At 47.2% G+C, this 24,699-nt stretch overlaps 10 protein-coding genes across 10 annotated transcripts, besides 2 other annotated features; 6 read left to right on the top strand and 4 right to left on the bottom strand.

Annotated features, from left to right (window-relative positions):
• Positions 1-1,600: 1,600 nt before the first annotated feature.
• On the top strand, positions 1,601-4,277 carry TSTA_070620 (uncharacterized protein; the record flags this gene model as incomplete). Its single annotated transcript, XM_002340998.1, has 3 exons — positions 1,601-1,818; positions 1,874-3,496; positions 3,553-4,277. The coding sequence occupies 3 exons, from the start codon at positions 1,601-1,603 to the stop codon at positions 3,791-3,793; spliced, it is 2,082 nt and encodes a 693-aa protein (XP_002341039.1). The 3' UTR covers positions 3,794-4,277.
• Positions 4,278-5,825: 1,548 nt separating this feature from the next.
• On the top strand, positions 5,826-7,032 carry TSTA_070610 (uncharacterized protein; the record flags this gene model as incomplete). The annotated part of the gene is made up of 2 exons (XM_002340997.1): positions 5,826-5,841; positions 5,900-7,032. The coding sequence occupies 2 exons, from the start codon at positions 5,826-5,828 to the stop codon at positions 7,006-7,008; spliced, it is 1,125 nt and encodes a 374-aa protein (XP_002341038.1). The 3' UTR covers positions 7,009-7,032.
• A 225-nt stretch (positions 7,033-7,257) lies between these two features.
• Positions 7,258-7,286: a microsatellite.
• Positions 7,287-8,699: 1,413 nt separating this feature from the next.
• On the top strand, positions 8,700-13,251 carry TSTA_070600 (cyclin dependent kinase inhibitor Pho81, putative; the record flags this gene model as incomplete). The annotated part of the gene is made up of 10 exons (XM_002340996.1): positions 8,700-8,720; positions 8,780-8,835; positions 8,972-9,056; positions 9,128-9,241; positions 9,306-9,356; positions 9,410-9,550; positions 9,601-9,648; positions 9,780-12,027; positions 12,083-12,252; positions 12,317-13,251. 10 exons carry the CDS (start codon positions 8,700-8,702, stop codon positions 12,518-12,520), a joined length of 3,138 nt encoding a protein of 1,045 aa, XP_002341037.1. The 3' UTR covers positions 12,521-13,251.
• On the bottom strand, positions 12,310-14,010 carry TSTA_070590 (peptide alpha-N-acetyltransferase Nat2, putative). The gene is made up of 2 exons (XM_002340995.1): positions 13,322-14,010; positions 12,310-13,265 (listed from the first exon to the last, which is right to left on the bottom strand). Exons 1-2 carry the CDS (start codon positions 13,860-13,862, stop codon positions 13,111-13,113), a joined length of 696 nt encoding a protein of 231 aa, XP_002341036.1. The 5' UTR covers positions 13,863-14,010; the 3' UTR covers positions 12,310-13,110.
• A 159-nt stretch (positions 14,011-14,169) lies between these two features.
• Positions 14,170-15,503, top strand: TSTA_070580 (mitochondrial 54S ribosomal protein YmL9). The gene is made up of 2 exons (XM_002340994.1): positions 14,170-15,056; positions 15,113-15,503. Exons 1-2 carry the CDS (start codon positions 14,261-14,263, stop codon positions 15,217-15,219), a joined length of 903 nt encoding a protein of 300 aa, XP_002341035.1. The 5' UTR covers positions 14,170-14,260; the 3' UTR covers positions 15,220-15,503.
• Positions 15,155-16,133, bottom strand: TSTA_070570 (uncharacterized protein). The gene is made up of 2 exons (XM_002340993.1): positions 15,567-16,133; positions 15,155-15,500 (listed from the first exon to the last, which is right to left on the bottom strand). The coding sequence occupies exons 1-2, from the start codon at positions 16,047-16,049 to the stop codon at positions 15,408-15,410; spliced, it is 576 nt and encodes a 191-aa protein (XP_002341034.1). The 5' UTR covers positions 16,050-16,133; the 3' UTR covers positions 15,155-15,407.
• A 111-nt stretch (positions 16,134-16,244) lies between these two features.
• On the top strand, positions 16,245-17,174 carry TSTA_070560 (uncharacterized protein). The gene is made up of 4 exons (XM_002340992.1): positions 16,245-16,352; positions 16,448-16,509; positions 16,593-16,905; positions 16,968-17,174. The coding sequence occupies exons 1-4, from the start codon at positions 16,262-16,264 to the stop codon at positions 17,060-17,062; spliced, it is 561 nt and encodes a 186-aa protein (XP_002341033.1). The 5' UTR covers positions 16,245-16,261; the 3' UTR covers positions 17,063-17,174.
• Positions 16,533-16,554: a microsatellite.
• A 132-nt stretch (positions 17,175-17,306) lies between the features above and the next one.
• TSTA_070550 (JmjC domain protein, putative) lies at positions 17,307-20,287 on the bottom strand (the record flags this gene model as incomplete). Its single annotated transcript, XM_002340991.1, has 2 exons — positions 17,307-19,948; positions 20,020-20,287. The coding sequence occupies 2 exons, from the start codon at positions 20,285-20,287 to the stop codon at positions 17,307-17,309; spliced, it is 2,910 nt and encodes a 969-aa protein (XP_002341032.1).
• A 627-nt stretch (positions 20,288-20,914) lies between these two features.
• Positions 20,915-24,017, top strand: TSTA_070540 (para-hydroxybenzoate-polyprenyltransferase Coq2, putative; the record flags this gene model as incomplete). The annotated part of the gene is made up of 3 exons (XM_002340990.1): positions 20,915-22,171; positions 22,577-22,871; positions 22,938-24,017. The coding sequence occupies 3 exons, from the start codon at positions 20,915-20,917 to the stop codon at positions 23,090-23,092; spliced, it is 1,707 nt and encodes a 568-aa protein (XP_002341031.1). The 3' UTR covers positions 23,093-24,017.
• On the bottom strand, positions 22,970-24,588 carry TSTA_070530 (uncharacterized protein). The gene is made up of 2 exons (XM_002340989.1): positions 24,078-24,588; positions 22,970-24,017 (listed from the first exon to the last, which is right to left on the bottom strand). Exons 1-2 carry the CDS (start codon positions 24,266-24,268, stop codon positions 23,258-23,260), a joined length of 951 nt encoding a protein of 316 aa, XP_002341030.1. The 5' UTR covers positions 24,269-24,588; the 3' UTR covers positions 22,970-23,257.
• Positions 24,589-24,699: the final 111 nt, after the last annotated feature.

Here is a 24,699-nt window from a genome sequence, read left to right as displayed (position 1 = left end):
CCGCGAGGTCTACGTCGCATTCCTCGCCCTTTTTCTATCGTCAATTTACGCTTTGCGGGGGTCCAGCGTCGGTCTTGGCGCCAATCATGGTCGGTCGTGGTGATGATGTAATCGGCTTCCCTCTGCTGACAGATCGCTCCAGTTGTACGAAGTACGTAAAGACTCAATGCCGCTGAATGAAGCATAGTACGTACTATAGTAGTATGAAGGGCCTGGCTGGACTCTGTAGGCTTGTTGTTTAATCAAAGCCTGTCGAATCTGGACGGCCGTACTCCGTAGATCTTCAGATGTTCTTCTATGCTTCTAGAACAAGCAATGGCTGAGTCTTCAGATGACTCGCAGCTACAGTCTCTCCCATTGGCTGCTAGTTTCATGAATGCATTGTGAACGTAGTGGTTGGTTGACACTGAAAGCGAACACTTACATCTCACTTATCCTGATGGCGTTGTCAAATGCACATCTTTGGAGTGGTCAGGCTAGCCTGTGCGATCGGCGGCAAGTCCGGATGAAAATTGTTGAGCGGTCTGGAACACATGAACCACCTCGATAGTAACTAGTCGTTAGCAGGTCATTATTAGTTACCTGAGGCCGAAGTTCCACAGAGTCATGGACTCATGATCAATATTTGCTGAGGTGGAAATATGTATCAGGTAGACGAACCACTTCCATAGCAATAACCAAGTTACACTGTACATAGTACAGGCTGTGTAGTATTGTCTTCAATACGGTAATATTACCGCAAATACTCTCAGCGATGGAGTATGCAATATGCGGCACTCATTGGCCACAGCGAATCTTGTTCCTGGCACTAAGCCTGTTAGGTGCCCCTGAAACACGCCCTTTCTCCATGTATTTTACCCCAAATACGGATACCCTTGAGTACTGTTCTCGATATTTGCAGACAGTATATTCCCCCCTTTTTTTTTTTTCTCTCTCTTTCTTCCAGCTTTTTCAGTCTTCAATCTCGTCAATTTATCATAGAGCAGAGGATTATTATATGGCACGTTGTACATTGAGCATGCATTTTTGTAGGACGATACTGTCAAGGAGTCCAGAGCATAAATACAATAACAAGAGCGGGCCACGTACGAGCTTGAAAGGTAATTTAAGGACTAGCGCCTCCGTGCTAACGGGGAAGCCTCAACTCATCTGCCCAGTCCGTGATCTCTCCTTCTTTTCTGCTTCTCCTCTTCTCTCTTCTTGTGTGCTGAACTCGCTCGCTCGACTCTCGTCTCTATTTTTGTCTTTTCAAGGGAGACTTCTCTCCTGACCGTTCTTTAACCACACTCCTTTTCATCTCTCAGACTTCTGAGATTCACTCTTTTCAGGGGAAGTTCTCCCAGCCGCTCATTAATCTACCGTCACCATCGCTTGTTTTCGATACTGTACTGCTCCTACGAAATTGTACTGGAAGTCTTGCTTCGACAACCATCGATCATATCGACAGAACATATAATCGTGTTTACTAGCCCATAATAAGGTCATCGTTCACGAACAGCCGGGTGCAATTAATCCAGATCGGATGTCTCGTCTCTGATTACTGCCAACGTTTACTACGGAATCAACCCTGCTGGGTCTTGACCACTCATAGCACTGGAAGATGCCACACCGACATGGCATTCACCATGTGCATCGCCGCAATGCAGAGAATCTTATCAAACTTGAGTCGTTGCCGTTAAAACCTGCTCCTACCATATCCGAGCCCCCTTCCGTCGTCCGGCGGGCTTCCTCAGAAACCTCAACATGTTCAGGAGCATCGTGTGAAAAGTCAAGTAGCTCCGGTCTCGTCAATACTTTGCCCGTTGTTCTCGGAGTAGTGTGAGTGCCCTCGGACGGAAATTCAGGTCTTGACTCCCTGCTAACATGCACATAGAATCCCGGTCGTGGCCGCCATAATTGTCTTGCTCATTTTACACAGACGCCATGTCCGGAAACTCCGCCAGGAGGATGCAAACGACAAACACAAGTCCTTGGATTTCGGTATGGAAGTTGTGCGAGCTGGTGGGGGGAATCCCAAGCAACCGGAAATGGGAGAAAAGCCTCACAAACACGGAATGTCCCTCGACATTATCGGCAGTCCTTACCTACTACCACCAGGATTACATAATTCCAAAGAGTCTCTGCGGTCTCTCACTAAGGTGATAAGCGTAGAAGACGACAAATACCGTGTTGCTGCCCAGAGTGACACTGCTTCACTGAGATCCCATCGCACAATGGGTAATGATGATGCATCGAGCTTTGGAGGATCTACCAGGCACGGGCCTATTCCCGACGATATGAACCAAGGATTGTTGCAAAATGCTTCCAGAATGTCGCGGTCGCCTCCTGTCGATGCATCGTCTCCATTAAGTGTTAGCCAAACCATACACGAGGAGCCATTTGACCACTCAAATGCGATGCGTAATCAAAGCCAAAACCACCAAGCTGTCGACTCCCATATGCCTCCAGAGGATTTGCCAAAGAATCACAGTTCTCCTGCACCTTCTGGCCCTGGTGATGAAATGTTCTTTGGTTCTTTCCCCCAACCAAATCCAAATCCTCTCGCAATGCACCCATCCAATAACCCCAATGAAGTGTCTCATCCTCATTCAAGTCTAAGTGGCTTTGACTTTGGTACGGATAACACACGGCCAGCGGATGACCACCATGAAGTTTCCGCCGCGCAAGAGAAACCTGCAGAGTCACATAACACAGGGCTTCCCAGATTATCTCTTCCCATGAGTGAGACAAGTGATTACGGGGATGAGCCGAAAGTAACCCTGCCGCCTTCATTGAATGTGCCACAGGCTCCAGAGGCTGAAGATCACTCTCACGAGTCGGAGGATGCCCCTCATCCACCCAACAACCGCGTTACCCAGTCATTCACGAAATTCGATGAAGGGTTTGATCCACACAGGCTGACTGTCGGTATCCGACCCCTACCGCCTGAGGATCCTAGCGACAACGCCGAACAGCGCGCCAACAGGATTCGTTCTTTCTATAAGGAGTATTTCGATGATTCCAAAGGCGGCAACAACGAAGAGTACTATGAGGACTTCGGACCGGAGTTCTATGACGATCCCGGAGTGTTCGATCCATACTCTAGTGAATATTTCACCGGCCCATCCAAGCCCTTCGCTCAACCTGTTGGCCGCCGTGCCATGACACCTCCTCCGCGTTTCCAAGGACCACCTCGAAATGTTATGCACCCAGCTATTGGCTCCAGAGCTGCTGGTCCGCGTGCGTTCTCCTCTGCCTCGGGCCGACTACCTGTTCCACGGGCGACCCCGAAACGTGCCCCTCCGCCTGAACCCCTACACGTTCTGCCGTCACCTCACTTGATCAAAGACGACATGTCTATTCTGCCCATCGACTATGCTCCGCCGTCGACTTTCAAGGATCGCACCGAAGGCCGACCGGAGAGTCCTCGTGGAGGTCTACGTCCTTATACATCCATGAGCCGTGCTCATACTCCCTTGGTATCATCCTTCGACGACCTTGCAGCTATCCCTAGTCCGTAAGTACTAGTCTTGATCCACTCGTCTCCTGATTCATTATACTAACAGCTCTCAGGCACGCTTTGCGCAAGTCTGGAATATATACCACATTGGATTTTGCGCCCCCTGCACGATTCAAAAATGATATCGGTAGCGATGCCGGCAGCATTCGCAGCAACCGCACTGGTATATCTGCTATCCATGATCACAACATTCGTGCAGGAGCATACCGCGTCAGTCGTTTGCCGACAGACGTCGTGGGCACCAAAGACGATCTCTTTGCCAGTCTGCGCCCGAACATGGATCTGGGACGCTAGAAAGCCTACGAGGAGTCTTACCATCGCTGCGTTAATTGTGCGTTTAAATTATTTTCAGCATTGTTCCTTAATGATGGTTCCTTCTTATCTATAACGGTCGCCTCATGATTCGTCTGCACCAGCATTGTTTTGCTCATCGACCAACCCTTTTATAGAACTTTGACTTGGAGTAATTGGGTCGTTTTGAATTCTTGGATCTTGAAATTGGATGAAGGCGCTGATCAATAGACACGTGCTGTACTATATATTACACTATTTTCTTCATTGCTTCTGTTCCTCGAGAGAGACCTTTTCTGGAGATCTCTCAGTTCATGCCAACCTTTGATCGTCGATCAATGGCATTTTATGTATTCTCCCTCGTTGATGAGGTTTGTGTGCGCTTGCAACCTCTGATCTCTTCTGTTATATTCTCTTTCTTGGTGTGCTATCTACACCGGAATGTACATATGCCGTGCACGCAGTACCACCGCCGAAACTAGACTAATGACGACATCCAGCAAATTATTGGGGACTGTTTTATGATAATTCTCGAACGTACTTCGCACAGTCCTTGAAAATCCTTGAGTGTAGGAGGCACTGTGGCTGTAAGCCCGCAAACATCTGATTGTGACCCACCAGGCACTTGTTCCTAGCCGGTCTAGGAACACAGACAGACAAGATCGCCGTTGCAGTAATGTATGCAGTTGAGATGCTTTACCTAACATAATTTGCCATGCAGTCATTTTCAAGATATTTTCCCAGATAAGGCGCCTTATGAATCATATGAATCATCTATGTCTCGAATTGTCGATGATCGAGCGTTGGCGATTGGCGGGTGTTCCTCGTCGTGATCCAGTACGGAAAGGTACTGGCGTCATTTACTGTACCTTAGTAATCTTACACTACTAATTAGGCCGATGCGCTATGGAAGCCCGCATACATTGACTAATTTGTATATTCTCGCTAACTCGGATATTATTCTCTCAGCTCATGGCCTGATTTTTGCCAATTCCATTCCATCGTGAAAACAGTGCCGTGATCCGGCCAGCGAGATTCAAGTCACGTTTATCTCTTGTTTCAGTAACGCCGTGTTACGATCATACGCCAAGACCGTTGGTACAAGTCTGTACTAGTCTGACTGAAATAGATCCTAAAACGGCATCGGTCGCCCAAAGCAGTCATAAAAAGCCCCACTATGAGCATATAAGAGCCATCCATTGGCTACATACAATACAAGGATTATTGTAAAGTACACCAATGACACACGATACTCTTGTCTTTTCCGTAATTACGCCTCCCCACAGCCCCGTATTCGCTGGAGACGATACTATTGAAAAGTAAAACAGACGAAGAGATCACTCGCTCAAAGAGTCGAGACTTGTCTTTCTGCCTTTCTGTCTTTTCCTTTGACTTCGTCTCGTTCGTACTTTGTTCGACCAAAGTATCTATCCAAGAAGGAGGCATTTATGTCTCTTTTCTTGCATATTCATCGCTAAGATATCAACATATGTTTAATAGCTAACTCTGTTTTCTCTCTTTTACTTTTTTCTCCTGACGATAGGCGAGTCTCGGGCCCCTAATCATCACCGATCCGTCGCTAGCAGTTTCTTCCGTCACGGATTTCGATTGAAAAAAAAAATCAGCATCGAAAAGTCAAGCACACCAGGTGTTAAGGTGTTGAATATCAAAAGAGAGAGAGAGAGTCGGTAGCGTGATTTTACTACACTGGGATTACTTCGGAAGGGACTCAAATCCTCACAATCGCCTGTTCGCTTTGCGCCGCCGAAGTTCAACCGCTGTGGCCATTACGAGTGCGTCGTGAAAGCATAAAAAGCACATTGTTCAGCTACGACTCTTCTCTTTCGTTCTTTCCAATGCGCATCAGTCATAACAACGTTTTATTATCTTTGAAGCGCCAAGTGCAATTACTCTAGCCGCCGAAGTTATCATACGTTTCCGTTCGTTCCGACTTCCACCGCGTGCCACATTTTTCATCTTGAGAATTGAGCGGGGGTTTGTCGCGATAGCATCGTCTTGACGAACATTTTTCAAGATGTCTTCTTCGACTGGTAAGAACGTCCCATTTTGCACGTCAAATGTCGTTCAGCTGCTAACAGATGTGACCAGCCGCCGTGCCAACGGCCAGTACTACTACATCAGCTAGCCCCACTAGCACTTCTTCAACCTCTTCTACATCTACCTCCTCTACCTCGACATCCAGTTCCTCCAGCACAACAAGTTCCTCGACATCAACATCCAGCACAAGTTCCTCGACGTCGACGAGCTCAACATCGACATCGACTACCTCGTCGAGCTCTTCCACTTCTACAACCACCTCGGCGACGTCAGCGACGTCAGCGACCTCAACGGAACCTCAGACGACAGTTGGGCCAACGACTATCGTTGTAACTTCTACGTCGACAAAACCCCCACCGTCCGCAACCGAGACAACATCAGTGTCCTCTACCATTACCTCATCCACTGGCACTGCCTCAGCAACACACACTGGTTCCGCCTCTTCTGGTTCTAGTGGACTCTCCGCGGGAGGTACCATCGCGGTAGCCGTTGTGGTTCCTGTTGCATCTGTTGCTCTAATCATTTTAGTTGTATTGTGGTGGTGGCGACGTCGCAAGGCCAATAAACTTGCCGAGGAAGAGAGGCGAAAGGAAGTGGAGGAGTATGGATTCAACCCTAACAATGACCCCGGTCTTGGCGGCAGCGTTGCGGGAGGTGCCATGTCCACCAACACGTACAGCGATCGATACGAATCACAGGATGGCAATTCCGGATACCGAGGCTGGGGCACAACTTCTCATCCTCGCAAGCCTTCGACGAATCTTTCCTCCATCCCACTCTCCGAGACCAGTGCAATGCAATATAGCGATGGTCCTATGAGACCCGAATCCGGCGAAGCAGGTGCGATGGGAGCTGCCGCAGGAGCTCAGAACGGCGACATCCGTCGAGGCGCATCCAATGCGTCGTCCGCATATTCCGCTGGGGTTCACTCTGAAGGATCTGAAGACGCGCATATGGGCGGTCCAGGACCCAACCAGTACTACGACGAGGGCAACCCTTACTACCACGACGTCCACAACACACAAGCAGGATATGGTGATCCTGCTTACGGTTTGGGGCAGCCCGTGATTCGAGATGTGCAAGCGCGCCGGAATACTCGCATCGAGAACCCTGGCGTCTATCCCCAACAAGGCAATGCCGGTATCGCTCAGAACTTCTAAGCTCGGCTGCCGTCTATATTTCTACTCATTCTCATGCTCCTTGAATATTTTTCACGTCTGATATCTTCATTCAGCATGCATATGTCTTTTGGTCTATAATATCCATATCCGACATTCGTTCTCGTTTACGTAATGCCTTTTGTTTTTCCTTCTTCGAGCAACGGATGCGTGTACCTTTTTTTCGCCTCTTTGTATTTGTGAACATATCCGCTTGTTTTCTCTTGGATCATAGCTTGTCCGCCGACAAACTTTTTTTTTTTTTTTTTTTTTTTTTCTTTGATACTTTTCCCCATCATCGACTGTGGATGATGGTGTCGTTTCCGATGGTCGACAAAAGTGAATACTTTCTTATTTTCTGAGTATCTCCTGTATAGTCGCAGATACGAATAATTTTTTCTTGAACAGGAATGCATTCCCTTCAGTTTTAGTCTATGGCAGTAACCAGACTTTCTGATAATCAATCTTGACTGAAAAGAAATGTTTCCAGTAGTCCATCACATGACTCTAGATTGATTATTGCAATTGCAAAAATTGCAGTAACTCCCTCTTGGCGCTCGCCATCATTGGTCCCAGGCTTCTCAAATTTTCAGCTTATCCATACAAATTTTGTGCATGCTGCATAACCTAGCCAAACTAGCCGAAAACGTGCTCTAGATACGTCTTCCAATTGGGCGACCCGGATCTGCAAGCTTGCTCTCCGCAAAGGAGCCAGCCAATCAGACGCCCTGACAGACAGATTTTCTCTAAACGGACCGGCAGAATATAAAGCTTGCAGTTACTTAGCTCGCATAGCATGATATACAGCCACGGAGTTCTAACCTAACCAGTAACCACAGGGCTTATACTGGGAGCTGAGTTACGTACTGGCAACCTCTCTATCTATCCACTGACTGTCTAGCCCCGCACCGTGCAGGAAGCAGTACGGAGTACCTGAGGCATCATCCCAGCACCTGCCCGCTGAACGGAGGGGAAAGGCAAAAAGGAAGGAGCTGCTTGGCTACTTTGTATTTTTATTTTCTCGTTGTCAAACTACCTCAGGTACTGACTGCTCCAACTTTCTGTGATTCTTCCTCCTCATCCTTTCCTACCACTGTTCCCTGCGACTGACCTCGAGTAGGACAATCAAACTCACCCCCTCGCCTGACATCTGTTTCTGCTACTACCAGTTGTCGCTGCAACTACGCTGCATTGTACTGCACGGCGCTGGTACGAACAACTCACGCATTAGGCCCCCAGTTGTATCACTCGTTGCATCTATCAACCATTCCCATTCGCCGATTCTTCCTTCTGTGAGTGTCTGGACTTTGTTCTCACCTCCCGTTTAGCCTTCCTTTTCTCGAGGGAGTGGAATTGCATGAGCGCATTATCCACGCACTTCCGGGCTTCTTTTCTTCACGCTGATGTGGTTGTTTCCTTCTGCGCATCAATGTTCGGCAACTAATCATATCCGAGGCAGAAGAAGGGAACCTTATCTCAACCTTTCACGAACTCGCATCGTCATCGTGTTCGTCCCACTATCTCGTCCTTTCGACGACCGACTCGTTCTCACTCCTTCCATACATAGGCTGTTAGGCTACGTTAGGATTTGAGCCGCAATGTTCATATAAGTGTAATCGTCTATTCTTTCACCACACTCACGCTCTCACTGCTCCGGTACGGTAATCGTTCCAAATAAGGTAGTCAGGTCAGGCATGAACGATCCGCTAACGTCGGTAAACGCAGGCCAACAACCTCAAGTGCCAACTTGAAAGACTCTCCGGTGTGATCACAGCTAGTCAAACGACCGAAGAAATTCCTTGCACTCTTCCCCCGTGTAACATTCAAGATGTACGTATTGATTGGTGTCGGCTCCGGCATCCGAAGACTATGTGAAATTTGAGTTCTTGCGACAATCTGCAAATCGCCCCTCTTGCTCTTCCACATTCCGGCATGGCTTGCTCTCGATAGCTGACGTTCAGTAAAGGAAGTTCGGAAAGCAGATTCAGCGCAGGCAACTCGATCTTCCTGAATATGCGGCCAGTTTTGTCAACTACAAAGCTCTGAAGAAGGTAGGATTTTTTTTACCTCGTTGAGACGCGTGTTTTGCAACTTCGCTGACTCCGGAGGATTCCCCATAAAGCTTATCAAGCATCTAAGTGCAACCCCAACGATTGCAGCGCAGGGTGCCCCTCCGGCCGATCTTGATCCCCAGTCTGCGTTACGCGCCAATAAAGAAGTCTTCTTCTTCCGTCTGGTACGTTGATTCATTCCGTGCAGAACCGTAAACGGCCGCATACTTATCTTCTTGGGACATACAGGAGCGCGAGATTGAAAAGGTCAACGAATTCTATGTGCAGAAGGAGTCAGAGGTAGGAATAGATGCCCTTATCAAGTATGGGGGAGGTAGACTAAGACCTATCAGTTTTCTACACGGTTGAAGACGCTCTTGGATAAGAAACGCGTCGTGCAGTCTCGTACCCATGCCGATAAAAAAGCACCTACGTATTTCGTCTCACTTTTCGAGGGCTTTTTGCAGTTCGACAGTGACTTGAATAAGCTGCAGGTGGGACGAAACTTTAAGGGCTAATAGTGCATTGCTAATGGGAAAATTAGCAATTTGTCGAGATAAATGAAACGGCCGTTTCGAAAATCCTGAAGAAGGTTCGTCTCCTATGTGATCCATTGGCAAAAACAGAACTAACACATCTGCAGTGGGATAAAACGTCAAAGGTGCGAAACTTGGCGCAAAGACCTTACGCTTTCTTACTCTGTGGAAACTGATTTGTGAATAGTCTCGAATGAAAGAACTGTACCTGCAACGTGCTGTCGAGGTTCAACCATGCTTCAATCGAGAGGTTCTCCGCGACCTGTCAGATAGGGCGACCACAGTACGGTTGGATCTGGAAGCCTGGGCCGAGGGAGAAAACATCCGTTTTGATGTCGCTCGTGCAACTGAACGGGCAGAAACAGCTTTGAAAGATGAAGATGAGCAGACAGACCTTCAGGTCCTCCATATGGCGGCTGCAGGAAATATGATTGCACTACAAGAGTGGATTACGAAACTTAGGACCACACCAGACTCTCGTGATCGAATTACTCGTCTGTTCTTGTCTGCTGTTACCGACTTTTCCGACGAGATTCTAGGGGCTATTTTAGAAAGTGGTCTAGTGGACTTGCATGCAGAAGATGACATTAACGGACGAAATTGTCTCCACGAGGCGGCAATCTCAGGCCGGACATATGTGTTTGAGGCCGGTCTCAAGAATGGGGTTGACATTACCAGACCTGATGTTTACGGTAGAATCCCGCTTCACTATGCTTGTATACATGGACGTGTGGAAATGGTGCGGAAACTTCTCTCTGCCGCCCCCGATACGGTGAATAGTCTCGACCACGATAACTTCACACCCCTCATTCACAGTATCGTGCGAAATCGGTTGGAATGTGCAGAGCAATTGCTGAATAACCAAGCAAGGATTGATCCTACTTCTGAATCCGATCATATCCCCCTCAATCTTGCCTGTCAGCATGGAACAGTCGCTATCGCCAAAGTGTTACTACAGAAGGGAGCGTCTCTACTTCCAGACGCCGAGGGCCTCTATCCTCAGCACCTCGTCGCTCGCTCTGGCAAAGCGCCAGAACTGCTGACATTGCTCAAGGAGCACGGTGCGGACTTAAATCAGAACGACAAGCTCTACCAATGGACTCCATTATTTCACGCCGCCAGTGAAGGTTGTGTAGCTTGTCTTCGCAGCCTTCTTGAGCTTGGTGTGGATACCACTATTCTAGACGAAAAAGGATTGTCTGCTATGTACTACGCTGCGTGGGAAGGGCATCTTGAATGCATGGCTCTCCTCTGGTCAAAGCGAGATCCATCCTTACCTCATCGTCCTCTTATCAGCCATCAGGTGGTACCCCAGACTAGTGGCGCAACAACTGGTTATGATGGTTTTCGCACCGATACTGGTCCATCAGCATTCAGTTCTGAAGGTCCCGACGGTATCCCTGATCTTGAACTTCCTCCTCCTATCATCCCGCTACGGCGTTACGGCCATAACTTCCTTGACACCAAGGCCTTTGTCCAGATTTATTTCGACACATCTAATCGTGGGCCCATTGTTTTCGACCGAAGTGGGCGGCATCCGGCTTCTCGTCTTACCATGTCTTCGAAACTGTCAGATGTGATACCTCGCACTATCATGCTTCCCATCCAGGAGGACTCGCGAATCGTCACATTCCAGGTGGATACGTTGGAGAACTTTGTTATTGAGTTCGAGATATTCCCCACCTTTGGTTCAAAGGTGATAGCAAAAACCGTGGCACTACCGTCACTCTTTTCAGCAGAGAATTCAAGTGCAGGTAGCTGCTCGCTGCCGCTATTTGACCCAAGATTGCGCTCGATTGGCCAGATTCGCTTCGATTTCCAAGTCATCAAACCCTATTATGGTGACCCGCTGGAGATTACACACTTTGCTACTTACTGGAAAGCAACCAACGCAATTGATGCTGATCATAATGGCTTGATCACTGGCTCAAGTTTATCCGGGGATTATGTGCAGCTCTTTGTACAGCTTACAAAGGACAGGAAACCTGTACTTCATCCTCTATTTTCCATTAACCACTTCGGCATCGACATACCTATCTGCACGATCACCTACGAACAATTTCAAAGAGTCGCCCGGGAACGTGGTATCGACACTAATGCAGTACTTGAGAGTCTGCATTCTAAGACTCCGAGTGACATAGCTTCCATTCACAAACAGCTTGCAAACTCCTTCTTGTCTTTGCAGGATGTCCTCTCACATCTCCCTACCAGCATCAATGTCAATCTCACCGTTATCTACCCACCGGCTTCTGAAGAAAAGAAGCTCAGTCTAAGTTCTCTAGCGGACATAAACACCTTTGGGGACTGTATTCTCCATGTTGTCTTCGATCACGCCAGGGCATCACGCCAAAAGAGCCCGGACTTTATGCGCTCAGTTGTCTTCACGTCGTATAACACTAGCATTTGCACGGCCTTGAACTGGAAACAACCCAATTGTACGTACCTTTTCATTGTGTTTCAGTGTGATTGTGTGGCTCATGTTTTCATTAGATCCGGTACTCCTATGCAACGATTTGGGGCAGATTGGGGACTTCACTCGAGAGGTCAGCCCGTCCGCTGCAATCCCATCTGATGGTCACACTTCCATGTCGATCAAGGAAGCTGCACGCATAGCCCAATCGAATAATTTCATGGGCTTGATATGCCGGTCAACTCTATTGGTATGTCATAGTAATCTTATACTTCGACATAATGTAAGGGTAAACGACTAATGTGCATTTATAGAACGTCATGCCGGCACTCATTGAAACAATTAAAGAACAGGGTCTCGTACTCATTGCCGACACATCCGATGAGACATCAACTCCACCATCGAAAACAACATCACTAAAATCGGCCACGGAATGGGCATATAGGACGCCGGAAGGCGTAAACGGTGTAATGAAAGCAACCGGAGTACTTCGCTTTAACGAAAGCATTGATATGTGATAATGACAGACTATATACCGAGGCAGTTGAATTAAGAGGAGAAAAGGAAGTAAAACACTTTTCTTATGGCTCATGATACCTGTTGATTTTTCTTGATAGATGACGAAAGGGTGGCACATTTGTTAGCTGTTGGGTGCATTTCGTTTTTTTTCTCTTTTTTTTTTTCAAAATAGTCAAATCATCTGGCGTGGGTCGACGTGTCATAGAAAGTTGACTCACATATCGCTCGGCGTTGTTTTGAGGGACCCAGCCTACAACGTGCTATTTCAGGAAGGTGTAAAGCTCTACAGAGCCTGCAAGATGAGTTTGGTTTTCGTACGAATGGTCTTTCTATCTAGAATACATAAGTTGAGTTGATAAGTTGGTAAATGCAAACTTGACGCGGCCTACATCTTCTAATCCATCCATCTATTTCAGTGGTGTTTGTTTCGATATTTCTGCTTGTGGTCGTATGAGCAAATGTAAAGAGCGGAGGAAAATGAAGTGGTGATACAATACGTCAACAAAATTCCAGACATATAGGCTAGGATGGTGTATTAAATCAAGATAGGTAGATTGGGAGATTGGTCAGTAAGCAAGTGAGGAGATTTCTATTTGGCGGCCTTGGGAGTCTTTTTGCCAATATTCCAACCCCAGCTTCGTAGGGTTTTGACGACTTTGGGCGTCACGGCGGCTGTGAGCGGGACCCGGAAGAAGATGAAGCTTTTGTGGACGGCGTATGCTATTGCGAGCTGTGTCCATATACCTATAATACATCGATTAACAAGAGTTCTAGACGGCGTGCAGACGATGGTCACGTACTAGCTCCTTCGTCAGTGATCTTCTCCTTAGGAGCAGCGTCAGGTTCCCCTTCTATGGTGCTCCTCTCAAAGGGCATAACGGAATAAAATAATATCTTCGCTTCCTCGACAACCACATGCTCATAATGCCCAATTCGTTCAACGCCAAATAATCGAACGGCCGCGAAACAGAAGGGGAAGTCGAGTGCGGATAATGCGAAATAGACTCCCACTGCTGACCAGCCGTATTCCCGAGAGAGATTTTTCATGCGCTGAGAGAAGGATTGGGCATGTTGTTTTTGTTGAGCTTCGGAGTTTGTGCTGGTAGATGATGAGAATCGCTTCTGTCGGGGTTGTTGTTGGGACGGAAACTGTCGATTGATTGGTTTCCGGGCATGTATTGCTGGCCTGGACTGAACGGTTCTTCTCGATAACTGAGAGAATTGCTGTGATATTATTGTGTGTTTTTGCTGAAGAAGTGGTTGGCGCAGAAAAGCTCTTGTTGTCGTGGATTGTGCCTGCTGTCGCAACAGTCGTGATATGGACATAGCCACCGGCGGCATGTTGCGGTTTCGAGGGAGATTAACAATTAATATAGTAGTATAAATAAATTGGATAGTGATGTAGATTATTCAAGGAATAAAAGAGTACAATCGGATGGATGGATGGGCAGGCTGCCGTAAAATCATATTGTTGACTGTCGATGATGATGGAATGTCTTCGAGGAAATAATAAAAATTATCTCCGGCCACCGGCAAGCCGGTATTTTACGTCTTGGATACGATAATTACAATACGACACCAACTTCGGGACTAGCCCATTTCTGATCTGATCTTGACTTTACATTATTTTGTCCGCCAGCTTCACTCCGTCGCTGTCAACGCAATCAACCGGCTGTTGACGTGAACATATACATTTCCACTTCCTCCAGTCGAACTAGAGAATAGAAAGGAGGATAAGGATGCCCCCAAGGCTTCCATTAGAGGCTTTCTGCCTCAATCGGTCCAGCTGGACTACGCAATTTCTCCTCGACACCACCACCAGACGCTTTTTCGGGATCAGATCTCTCACTCCTCCAAAACACACCTCATACAATGGCGGTCCCGACCTTCCTTTACTCAAATCCACGCCGGCCGCTGCCCTCGAGCGCCGGTTGAAAGCAAACACCATGCCGCTACGGACGGGACTGTTGGCGATCAAAAAGGGTATGACGGGTTTATACGATCCTGAGACCGGGAAACGTACCCCTTGCACTGTCCTGCAACTAGATCGATGCCAGGTTATATCTCACAAGACAATGGATAAGCATGGGTACTTTGCGGTGCAAGTGGGTGCTGGGTTCAAGAAACCAGAACGACTCACAAAGGCTTTGGTCGGTCACTTCTCGGTAAATGAAGTTGCGCCTAAGAGATATGTGCACGAATTTCGAGTGAAAGATGGGAATGGATTGCTGGAAATTGGTCACACGTTAACCGCAGATTGGTTTCAAGTGGGACAATATGTTGATGCGCGCTCCAATACAAAGGGTAAAGGGTTTGCGGGTGTCATGAAACGACACGGTTTCCACGGTCAGGATAGGAGTCACGGTGTCAGTTTGACACATCGTTCATTAGGTTCTGCCGGTCCTAGTCAAGGTGGTGGTTCTCGAGTTTATCCTGGAAAGAAGATGGCGGGAAACATGGGTAATGTGCAGAACACTTTGCAAAATCTGAAGGTTCTGGAGGTTGATCCCGCGAATGGTATTATTGTTGTCAATGGTAAGTTCAACCGTTACGAATGTTTCCGAAAATATTCCGTTACTGACTTTTTATAGGTTCCGTCAGCGGACCAAAGGGCTGCCTCGTCAAGCTCCAAGATGCGCTCAAGAAACCATGGCCGAAAGCCGAGTCTCAACCTCAAGCGGAAACTGTGACTGAATGATTCATGGTATATCGCTTTTAATTTCATGTCTATAAAATGTACTATTATACAATGTATTTTGAGGTGGGCGTCGGGCTTTTAAGAACTCATTTTTGGAGCATGCTCACAGTTCATTACCCTTATTGATACAAGAATTCGTTTCGATCCACAAGTATGGCGCTAGGTTTTGTATATTCTCCCCTTCCTGTCTAATCAGACAGCTTGAATGGGTCCTGATCCGGTTCCAGTAACTGGATAACTTTTCCATCCTCAGTCTCTAGACTCCATTCCTCCGTGCGAAACTATAACAAGAAGAGATATTAGCAGCTTACCATTGCCCTACGATTATAATCTAAAGAGCCACTTACATAACTCATCCGATCCGGCCTGACACTCTTGAACCTCATCTTTCCCTGTGATCTCGTCCCTTTGACCCAATAGGATATATCAATTTTTCCATGCAATTGATCCATCGTTCCGCTTATCCAAGGAATCTTATGGGCGAAATAGATCTCATCACCCAAAATCTCACGAGCTTGCTTCGAAGTCCTCAATGCGTATAGCGTACTGCTCACAACACTAGATGATGACTTTTGGTAGTTGAAGATTCCAAACATGGCGGCGCCGACGAGGACGGCGAATATGGGCAGTGTTCGAACCCATCGGAATTGTGATTCTGGGGCTGGCAATTCTCTGTCGGCGCGACGGTCGAGGAGGGGTCCAGAGTTGGCTGATGGTGCCGGTATTAATGAACGTCGTTGATTTCGGAATGGGCTAGCATTTTTCAGCGATGCGGTGCCGCGGGCAGACGTTCGCAATGCCCTTGGAAGGAATGCTCTCGCGGGATTCATTGCGTATGAAATTGTTCTTTTCTATTCAAGGTGCCGAATATGACGCGGACGAAGTCGTGTATGGTAATTGAGGTTGACAATCGTAGGAGGTTGTCAGACAATCGAAATGAAAGAGTATGCGGAGACGCTGGCTTGGCGTTGCGGAGCGGAGGACCAAGTCATCATCCATCATTGAATGTCAATTTACAGTCCTATATTCTGCGCTTTACAATATGGCAGCAACACTGAGAAGGACGTTTCGCTATCCAGGCGATGATGATGAATCCCATTATAGTGAAACTAGAGAAGAACTAGATGAGCAAGGTCAGAAATCCCGACCATCCCCTAAAGAATGATGAACATATATATATACAACCTCAACCCCCGAACATGAATAAACGTATGCTGATTTTAACTAGAACAGGAAGACATCATCAAGAACCTAACTCAAAAGAATGAGACAGATAACAGGTTCTACCATGTACGACTCCACCATACTATGTATTTTTTTTTTTTTTTTTTTTTTCCCAAGCCAGACATGTTCTTACCATGGATGTTGAACAGACAGTATTCACTGTTGTACCTCTCATTGCTATAATCGCCTACATCCCTGGACTATTCTCATCACTGTCGACGGCTGGTCAGAGATTGATCTATTTATCATGCATAAGCTCTTTCCTGGCCACCGCATATATAATGGAAAGCAGTACCTTTTCCAGAGATGGTACAGTGATGACGGACCTAAGTAGATGGCTATCGAATGCCCCGAGTGAGGCACACAAGAAGAACCTTATTATTGCCAATTCTGCACTCTGTGCTCTACTTGCTCTGGGATCGTTGTATACGGCAGATACCGTGTTGTATCTGCTTCCGGGTAGTAAGTTGTTCCTTCAAAGCAACAGGACTCTGACAGATGTTGACCGGACCTGTTACTTGCAGTTCTCCTAGCCATAACATCCTTGGCTAGACGAGTCATCACCGAAGTCGATGTTGGTGAACTTGAAAAGCTCCGCTACGAATATAAAGGGGCCTGATAGAGGTTGAAGCCAAAAGAGATCGACGAGTTACTATTACCGATGTACGAAACAATGATCATATCTAATGCCTGGTAATAGTCTTAAATTCGGAACGTGGGTTGTCATTTTTGCTATGGCTACAGAACAACGGAATATTAGACTTCAGTAAACATTACGGGCCCATAGACCATCAAAAACTGAAGTGGCGTTTCCCCTTCTTAGCTAGCTCAGATTAAGATTGCTTCCTGAGACACCAGAAGCTTTAGGCTCGAATGCCGTCTGAGAGATCTAAATCCGAATCCTCGTAAGAATTTGCAATTCTTGCAGCCCTCCTTGGCTTATCAACGCCTTCAGGATTCTGCTCTGCTCGAGAAGTTCGTGGTGGCTTCTTTTCAACTCGCCAAACATTGGAGTCGTCATCTTTCTCACCGCGACGTCTTCTCTTCTTCGCGTTCTCTGGAGTCGGCAAGGGCTCGTTATGAAACGAAAGAAGATCAGATGTGATGATTGCGGCAGTACTGGGGTTTGGCTGATCTTTATGTGCCTGTGCCATTGCTTCCATGTGCTCTCGACCCGGTCTTAAGCGGACAACATGTTTACCCTTCTTTTTCAGAGGGCGTGATTTGCCTCTGACCAGTGGTATATTGTGTTTTGCATGTGGAATGACTCCATTCTCGCCACCGTTAGTCGATTGGAGTAATAGAGCTGGGTCTATGCTATGATTTCCGAAAGTATCGAAATTATCCTGGGTGAGATCTATGGGAGGAAACCCATTTTCAGAGGGGAACTCGAATCGGATTGCAGCAGCATCCCGGAACATTTCCTCCTCGGTCCTGAGCAGGCCTTCGGTGTTTGAGTGAGTTAGCTGATGTACTCTTGCAGCAAGTTCAGGCAGATGGACAGAGGAATCATAGATGTCAAAGTCATGGGATGGCGCAGCGGGGAAACCACCCAGAGCTGGATCAATCGGAATGCCGTCGTGGAATGTGGGTTCTGTATTTGAGTAACCATTGTGCACTTGTGGTACAAATAGCCCATCATCATCATCGTGAGCTGTGAGAGCTTCCTGCATCTTCGCCTGCTCTGCTTCAGCCTGATGTCTCTGTAAGCGCCGCGTTGAGTCAGCGGTACCGTCTCCAGCCTTCTTCAGCCACCCAATGTTTGAGTGACTGAAATTTACAAGAGCTTCAACACTTCGTGGATCGGCAATCTTCTTCGTGTCATGACCCAATGCCAGACCCTTTGGTTCATAGGGTTGCGTAGTAAATTTCCGGCGACACGCACCACAACTGCATATTTTTTGACACCTCGGACATTCCCAGCGATACGTTTGCATGGGCTCTTGAGGTTTGATTTCGAATGCCCTGAAGAGGCTACCATAGCAATAGTGCAGTGAGCAATTCCGGCAAGATGAAAGTTTCCAAGTCGGCTCAAGAGTTTTGCAAATGTGACACCTGGCTTGTTCCTTGGATAGTTCGTCCCTAGGATGAACCTTTCTCTTCTTTACGTGTCGCTCATCACTACTCCCTTGGCCATTTTCATCGTCTTGGCTGTCGAACCCTTCTCTTTCATCGAATGTATGTTTTGTGATGTCGACCCACGGTCTCCTCTTCAACTCCAGTTGACAAACTTCGGCCAGTGTCCTATGACCTAGACGTAGTCTTTCTTTAGTAAGGGATGCGTATTTGTCTTCCTTCAGACCCGGCATCCTAGATATCTGTCTCCCCCAGGTTTCGTGCTTTTGAACCAGCTCCTGCCATGGAAACTGTTCAACCCATTGGAGGTTGGAGATGCACTCACAGCTCCTACCCATTGCATAACATTCCATGCAAACATCGTAGCAATCGTCTTCGCCACTTGCAAACTTCCCCACACAATGTGGACAAGTAAGAAAGCGATTGAAAATGTTGCACCGGCAATAAGAGCAAGTGACGTTACTATCATAAGGTAGAAATTCAACCGGTTTTTCCTCACGGAATTCATTGGAGAAACTTTCAGAAAGCATGATGCTTGTAAACATGGTGAATAGTTTCCTGAAGTCCTTTTGCAGCTGGCGAACTTTGGGCGTCCGGGTGTTGAGCCTCTCAGCAGCAGCCAGAAGTTGTGAATATTTTTCCAATGTGAAGTAAATGATTGATTTGTTCTTGTACTGCTCGTCTCGACAGACAGTTCTTGCTCGTGGAAGAGCTTCTTCTAGCGCCAATTCCAGTGTTTCGACGGTCGTACGATTCCACGCGACCTTCATCGTCCGTGTACCCCGGTTCCAGACTTGGTGAGGTGCCAATGGCGGTATGAGAATAAAATCGCCAGTTCTTTGTTCGACAACATATGTTTTAAATGGAGCTGCCTTCCAAGCACTTATTTGCGCAAAATGATCTTCAAGGTCGATGTCATGACCAAGGATGGAGGACCAATATTCGGATACTAGATGGTGGTCCTTTGTCTCCGTCATGAACCAGATCGAAGAGCCAGGTTTAGTTCGTTTTCCATGCTCAAAACCCCCAGTCGAGGTCTCCACCATTATGTTATGGCCCAGAGTCGCGCACATTTCTTGATGACAAGGAGTGTATGTTCCTTCATGGCCGATGTAACACATAAGATTCTCGGCTCGCATCGGGCCAGGAAGACTGCTCATTAAATCACCAGCTCTTGCAAAATCCTGAGACACGAAATTCGGGTCGAGGGTTGAATCGTTCATGTAGAACAGAAAAGGCGGTATTATTCCCCTCAACTTTTCATGCCAAACATCAGGACAGTCGATATCCTTGAGATAAATTCGCTGACGACTCGGTTCAGTAAAGTTATCGGGAGTAATCTGATCCGTCAACATAGACATATTGTTGAGATAATGTCCAATTGACAAAGGGATGTTGCTCTTTGTAGTGAGGTTTGTGGCATTCTCCGCTACGCATTCTAGTCAGCTTAGACAACTCAAAACCACAATGGAAGATTGCAAAAAAAGATGAGAAACATACTTTTGGAAGAAAGATTGTCCCTCAGCCACTGTTCTGCAAAAATCCACTTCTCGAATCTGCTGTCGTAGCTCTCCACGACCAAAGGCTTTCCACCACTTATCACATGTAAACGGACGAGTTTCTCAAAATTATCTAATCCTTGCTCATAAATCGCGTCGCAAGGTATACGAACAACCCACTCAAAGTTTGGCGTAGACTCAACCAATGATGATACATCGATATTGGGAGGGATGGGCTCAAAAATTGCCTGCGGCCGCTGCGCTGGCATGGTGTCGCTTTCGCCTATTTTTTTTCCAAAAACCTAAGGACCCGGGTCAGTCGATCGACCTACGGGAAAGCGTAGGCATTTGAGCAGACGTTGAAGGCGGAATATCTGATCCTGGAGAAGTGATGAGGGCGTAGGAGAGTTTGTCGCAATTCGAGATCGTCGAGTAGCGGTTACTAGATGCTCGACCAGTCGTAAGAGAGTCGCGTGGGGATGACAGGCTGAGAGAAGAGCCTGCGCTGCCAGTGGAGAGTAAAAGTTAGAGACGTGTCCATCAGCTTGATTCGGCTAACTGTCACCGCTAAGACCGTCGCGAAGAGGTTGAAAGATTTAATAACGTACGGAGTACAGAAGGAGCGACGAATGCAGGATCCCCGGGGAGCTGGTTCACAGCTGACCAATGAGAATGCTTTTAGTACTGCGGAGATGGACCCACCTAATCGCGAAATAAATCAGGAAGGAAGCTACGAATAACTTCAGGGCGGCTTTTGTCGAAGTGTTCGCTTCCTGCGCGATTATAACATCATGTTCTTGACAAGCTGAATACAGCTCTTTCATATCCTCACGATTGACGACAGGTTGATCAAAGGAAGCCATCTATTTCAAGTTTGGACATCCAAACAAGCTACGATGCCCCTCCAGACTAAGCACATGCAAATGGGGTCTCCTTTACTCAATGCAGTGCAAACGCTGCGCTCACGGACGACACGATATCCCACCAATCTTTTATCTCAGAGCAGATACTCTGCTACAGCAGCTGCCCCCCTTCGTTGCTTATTAGATCGTCTGAGGATACCGAGTCACGGAACTTCGAGATTCAACAAGGCGAATCCAGTCGCGACGATACAGACACGATCCTTCCGTCAGTTTTCATACAATAACTCATCAGCGCAATTAACATCTGCATCTGCATCTGCACCAGCGGTCTATTCTCCCCCGCAAACCGGCATCATCTCTTACCTCCCAAGATCTTGGATACCGTATGCCGAACTGATACGCCTGGATAAACCCACCGGAACGTACTATCTCTTTTTCCCATGTCTATTTTCGACGTTGCTTGCTGCTCCTCTGGCTATGCCAATGGCATCCCCTTTCGAAATTCTGGCATATACAGGCCTTTTCTTTAGTGGCGCGTTAATCATGCGAGGTGCGGGCTGCACGATCAACGACCTGTGGGATAAGGATTTCGATCCTCACGTGACACGCACAAAATTCCGGCCAATTGCACGAGGCGCAGTGACTCCAGAGAAGGCCATTGTGTTTACTGGTTTCCAACTTCTAGCAGGTTTAGGAATACTTCTTCAGTTTCCCCTGCAATGCCTGTATTATGGAGTACCCAGCCTGCTGTTTGTCGCAACATATCCTCTGGCCAAAAGAATTACATACTACCCGCAGGCAGTTTTGGGATTGACATTTTCTTGGGGCGCTATCATGGGTTTCCCAGCTCTCGGCGTGGACCTACTAAGTCATACCGATGCTCTACTTTCCGCTACGGCTCTTTATAGCAGTTGTGTAGCCTGGACTGTGTTATATGACATGATCTACGCGCATATGGACATCAAGGATGATGTAGCTGCCGGTATCAAGTCCATCGCTCTACGACATGAGCACAATACCAAGGCAGTCCTCTCGGGGCTAGCTGTTACTCAGGTATCACTTCTTGCACTTGCTGGCTGGGCCTCCGGTGCCGGGCCGATATACTTCGTAGGCACTTGCGGGAGCGCTATTGTATCATTGGGTATGATGATCTGGAGAGTACGCCTCAAGGACGTCAAGAACTGCTGGTGGTGGTTTAAGAATGGTTGTTGGATCACCGGTGGAGGTATAGCATTGGGCATGACAGGAGAGTATCTTGCGCAGTATTTTGGATACTATAAAGACGAGGATGTTACAAGCAAGAAGATTACTGCGTAGAGATCTGATGTCAAGACCTTTGTATAATAGAAGCTTCAATGTATATAAAATTCTATTAGAGCATGTGTTTAATCCACTCCTTGATGTCATATAATTAAAATATCTGACATGATTATCCTGAGGCGGGCACGTAATCTGATGCCAAGAATCGATGTAGCTCTCCCGGTCCCGATACCGAGCCGGAGGCAAAAAAGCTTACTAAACTTATCCTATCGCATTTCGATCTTAGAGACCTTCAATTAATTCCTCCTTGAGCTGTTAATCAAAGGTTTCCCGCATATTAATCAGATTTGCGCAATGTTTTCAAGATTTTCTCTAAGGGTATGTCTACAGAATGTTTTGAATTAATTCAACTCACGTATGACTGACATCTCGCAGCAACCGTCTCGCGCCATAACGGCAGCGACATCCGCAATCAGAGCCCCCAGTCCATGGACTCTAGCATCTTCAAGTCCCGCGGCTATTCAGTTTCGTCGTCTTCTCTCCTCCGAAACTAGAGCAGCTATCGACAAGGCCATTCAATCGGCACCCGTCGTGTTATTCATGAAAGGAACTCCCGAAACACCACAATGCGGCTTTTCGCGAGCAAGCATACAGATTTTGGGATTGCAAGGAGTTGATCCCAAGAAGTTTACAGCATTCAATGTTCTTGAGGATCCCGAACTCCGGCAAGGTATATATACTCCATTCCACTCAAGTCTCTCAAGGATCAGTGTCTAACATTTCATACTCGACGTAGGAATCAAAGAGTACTCCGACTGGCCAACGATACCCCAGCTCTACGTCGACAAAGAATTCGTAGGTGGTTGCGATATTCTGATGTCCATGCATCAGAACGGTGAGCTAGCGAAATTACTCGAAGAGAAAAATGTCCTCGTGGCGGCTGAAGAGTAAATTGAAACCAGGATATCTATGTATACAAAACAAAGATCATAATATTGTATCAACAGATCTGTTCATGTTTCATGACAAGCCAGGTGGTTGTCTCCTCCAACGGCTATATTTGAAGAAAGGCTCAACAACGCCGAATATGCTTATGCAGGCCAATTCACAAGTATATTATCCGAGCAATCCGCCTAGGACAACCCTGCTCACTCCCCCGATTTCGCTTTTTGCACCACTCCTACTTGCATCTTCAAAGTCTCTGACGACACCTGCGACCATAACTTTGCGCAACTTTGCATCTGTCTTAGTGAATAATTCTCCAAAGCCGGTTGTACATACGCTGGGCGAAGAAACTAGACCCGTAAGTCTGTTGTAACAATCTATCAACACATCGCAAAGCGTGACGAAAGTCTCGAAAAAGTCCGGGTCGAACGGGAGTGAGGGCGTTAATAGATATGTGTATTCCTCCCCCGGAAGTAAGTCTGAGGAGTCCGTATTGGGAAAAGAGGTAACTGCTGATGCTGCAGTGGCCGAAGACGCAAGGTTACCGGTCATGGCTTTCACATCCGATGAATCACCAAAATGCATGGGTAGGCCAATTTCATTCGCTGAGCTTGCTCGCCTCGTTTTGTTGCCCGTATATGTTGCCCTCTTAAACATCTGAGGTAGCCTTGCGCGGACAAGGTTTGAAGAGAAGTTTCCATCTGGATTATGAACTTGCTGAAATGTTTCGAATTCGACTAAGAGGGCATGGAGAGCGCGTAGATACTCCATTGGGGTTGTATATGCATCCAATATAGGAGGGAGTGAGAGGCCGAGGAGTAGGAAATTGATTGCGCGACGAGAGAGTCTTTTGGGGTCAAAGTAAGGCATTCGCATGAGGTCATGTCGGGAGAAATGTACAGTATTGAACCAATATACTCGTCCTTCGTGACTGAAATAAAGGCAAGTCAGTCTTCGCCAATACGTACTTAGCGCGATAGGATACACTCACACTTTCCTCAGATAACCTAGAGTAGAGACACGTTTGGAAGACATGTCATGGACATGCTGAAAGATAGAGGCTGCACTCTGAGGGCCAACACTAGTACCCTGCTGCGCAGGCATAGGTATTCCACTCATTGTTAACAAGGAAGTATGTCCATGTACTGTAATCTGATAAGGGAGAAGATCCGCTGCGGTCATAAACCCATACTGGGCCAGATTCTGGTAGCAAGTAACACTTTCTCCAATTTCACTCAGCAATATCCTCCCCCAGTCGATGTCAATATATATTCCCGTGAGGTAAGGATTGTGCGGTTCGGCACTACGGATATGTAGTTGAACAGGGGGTACGGTACGTAGTGCGGGGAAATGCAAGCTGACGTCTCGATGCTGAACTATCAGGAAATATTGAGACTCATGTATAGACGCAGGTAGTGTTTCGCAATATTTCAACGGGGATATGACTGTGTTACATCGGATGCACGAGCGTTGGCAGTGTGTTCTTTTTTTGTTGATCGGAGACCTGAGATAAATTGACTCCTTAAATTCTTATCGGACTCATGATTAGGGATCGGACCACGCTAAACTACTCCTGGATATCGGGGCAGGAACGATAACCCCACGTCCCGTTA

Source organism: Talaromyces stipitatus, genomic scaffold, assembly GCF_000003125.1.
Source record: "Talaromyces stipitatus ATCC 10500 scf_1105507295523 genomic scaffold, whole genome shotgun sequence".
NCBI classification, from domain to species: Eukaryota; Fungi; Ascomycota; class Eurotiomycetes; order Eurotiales; family Trichocomaceae; genus Talaromyces; species Talaromyces stipitatus.
Note: the sequence above shows the minus strand (reverse complement) of the source record. Positions and strands in the feature narration are given on the sequence as shown.

Bases quoted from the DNA above. Each gene is read 5' to 3' on its own strand.
- TSTA_070590 (XM_002340995.1), bottom strand. From the start codon at position 13,862: ATGCCGCCGGTGGCTATGTCCATATCACGACTGTTGCGACAGCAGGCA. The intron at 13,266-13,321 runs GTACGTGACCAT...GATGTATTATAG, and splicing joins GATCACTGACGAAGGAGCTA to GTATATGGACACAGCTCGCA.
- TSTA_070580 (XM_002340994.1), top strand. From the start codon at position 14,261: ATGCCCCCAAGGCTTCCATTAGAGGCTTTCTGCCTCAATCGGTCCAGC. The intron at 15,057-15,112 runs GTAAGTTCAACC...GACTTTTTATAG, and splicing joins TGGTATTATTGTTGTCAATG to GTTCCGTCAGCGGACCAAAG.
- TSTA_070570 (XM_002340993.1), bottom strand. From the start codon at position 16,049: ATGAATCCCGCGAGAGCATTCCTTCCAAGGGCATTGCGAACGTCTGCC. The intron at 15,501-15,566 runs GTAAGTGGCTCT...TTCTTGTTATAG, and splicing joins GGCCGGATCGGATGAGTTAT to TTTCGCACGGAGGAATGGAG.
- TSTA_070560 (XM_002340992.1), top strand. From the start codon at position 16,262: ATGGCAGCAACACTGAGAAGGACGTTTCGCTATCCAGGCGATGATGAT. The intron at 16,510-16,592 runs GTACGACTCCAC...GATGTTGAACAG, and splicing joins CAGATAACAGGTTCTACCAT to ACAGTATTCACTGTTGTACC. The intron at 16,906-16,967 runs GTAAGTTGTTCC...TGTTACTTGCAG, and splicing joins GTTGTATCTGCTTCCGGGTA to TTCTCCTAGCCATAACATCC.
- TSTA_070530 (XM_002340989.1), bottom strand. From the start codon at position 24,268: ATGACCGCAGCGGATCTTCTCCCTTATCAGATTACAGTACATGGACAT. The intron at 24,018-24,077 runs GTGAGTGTATCC...CCTTTATTTCAG, and splicing joins CTAGGTTATCTGAGGAAAGT to TCACGAAGGACGAGTATATT.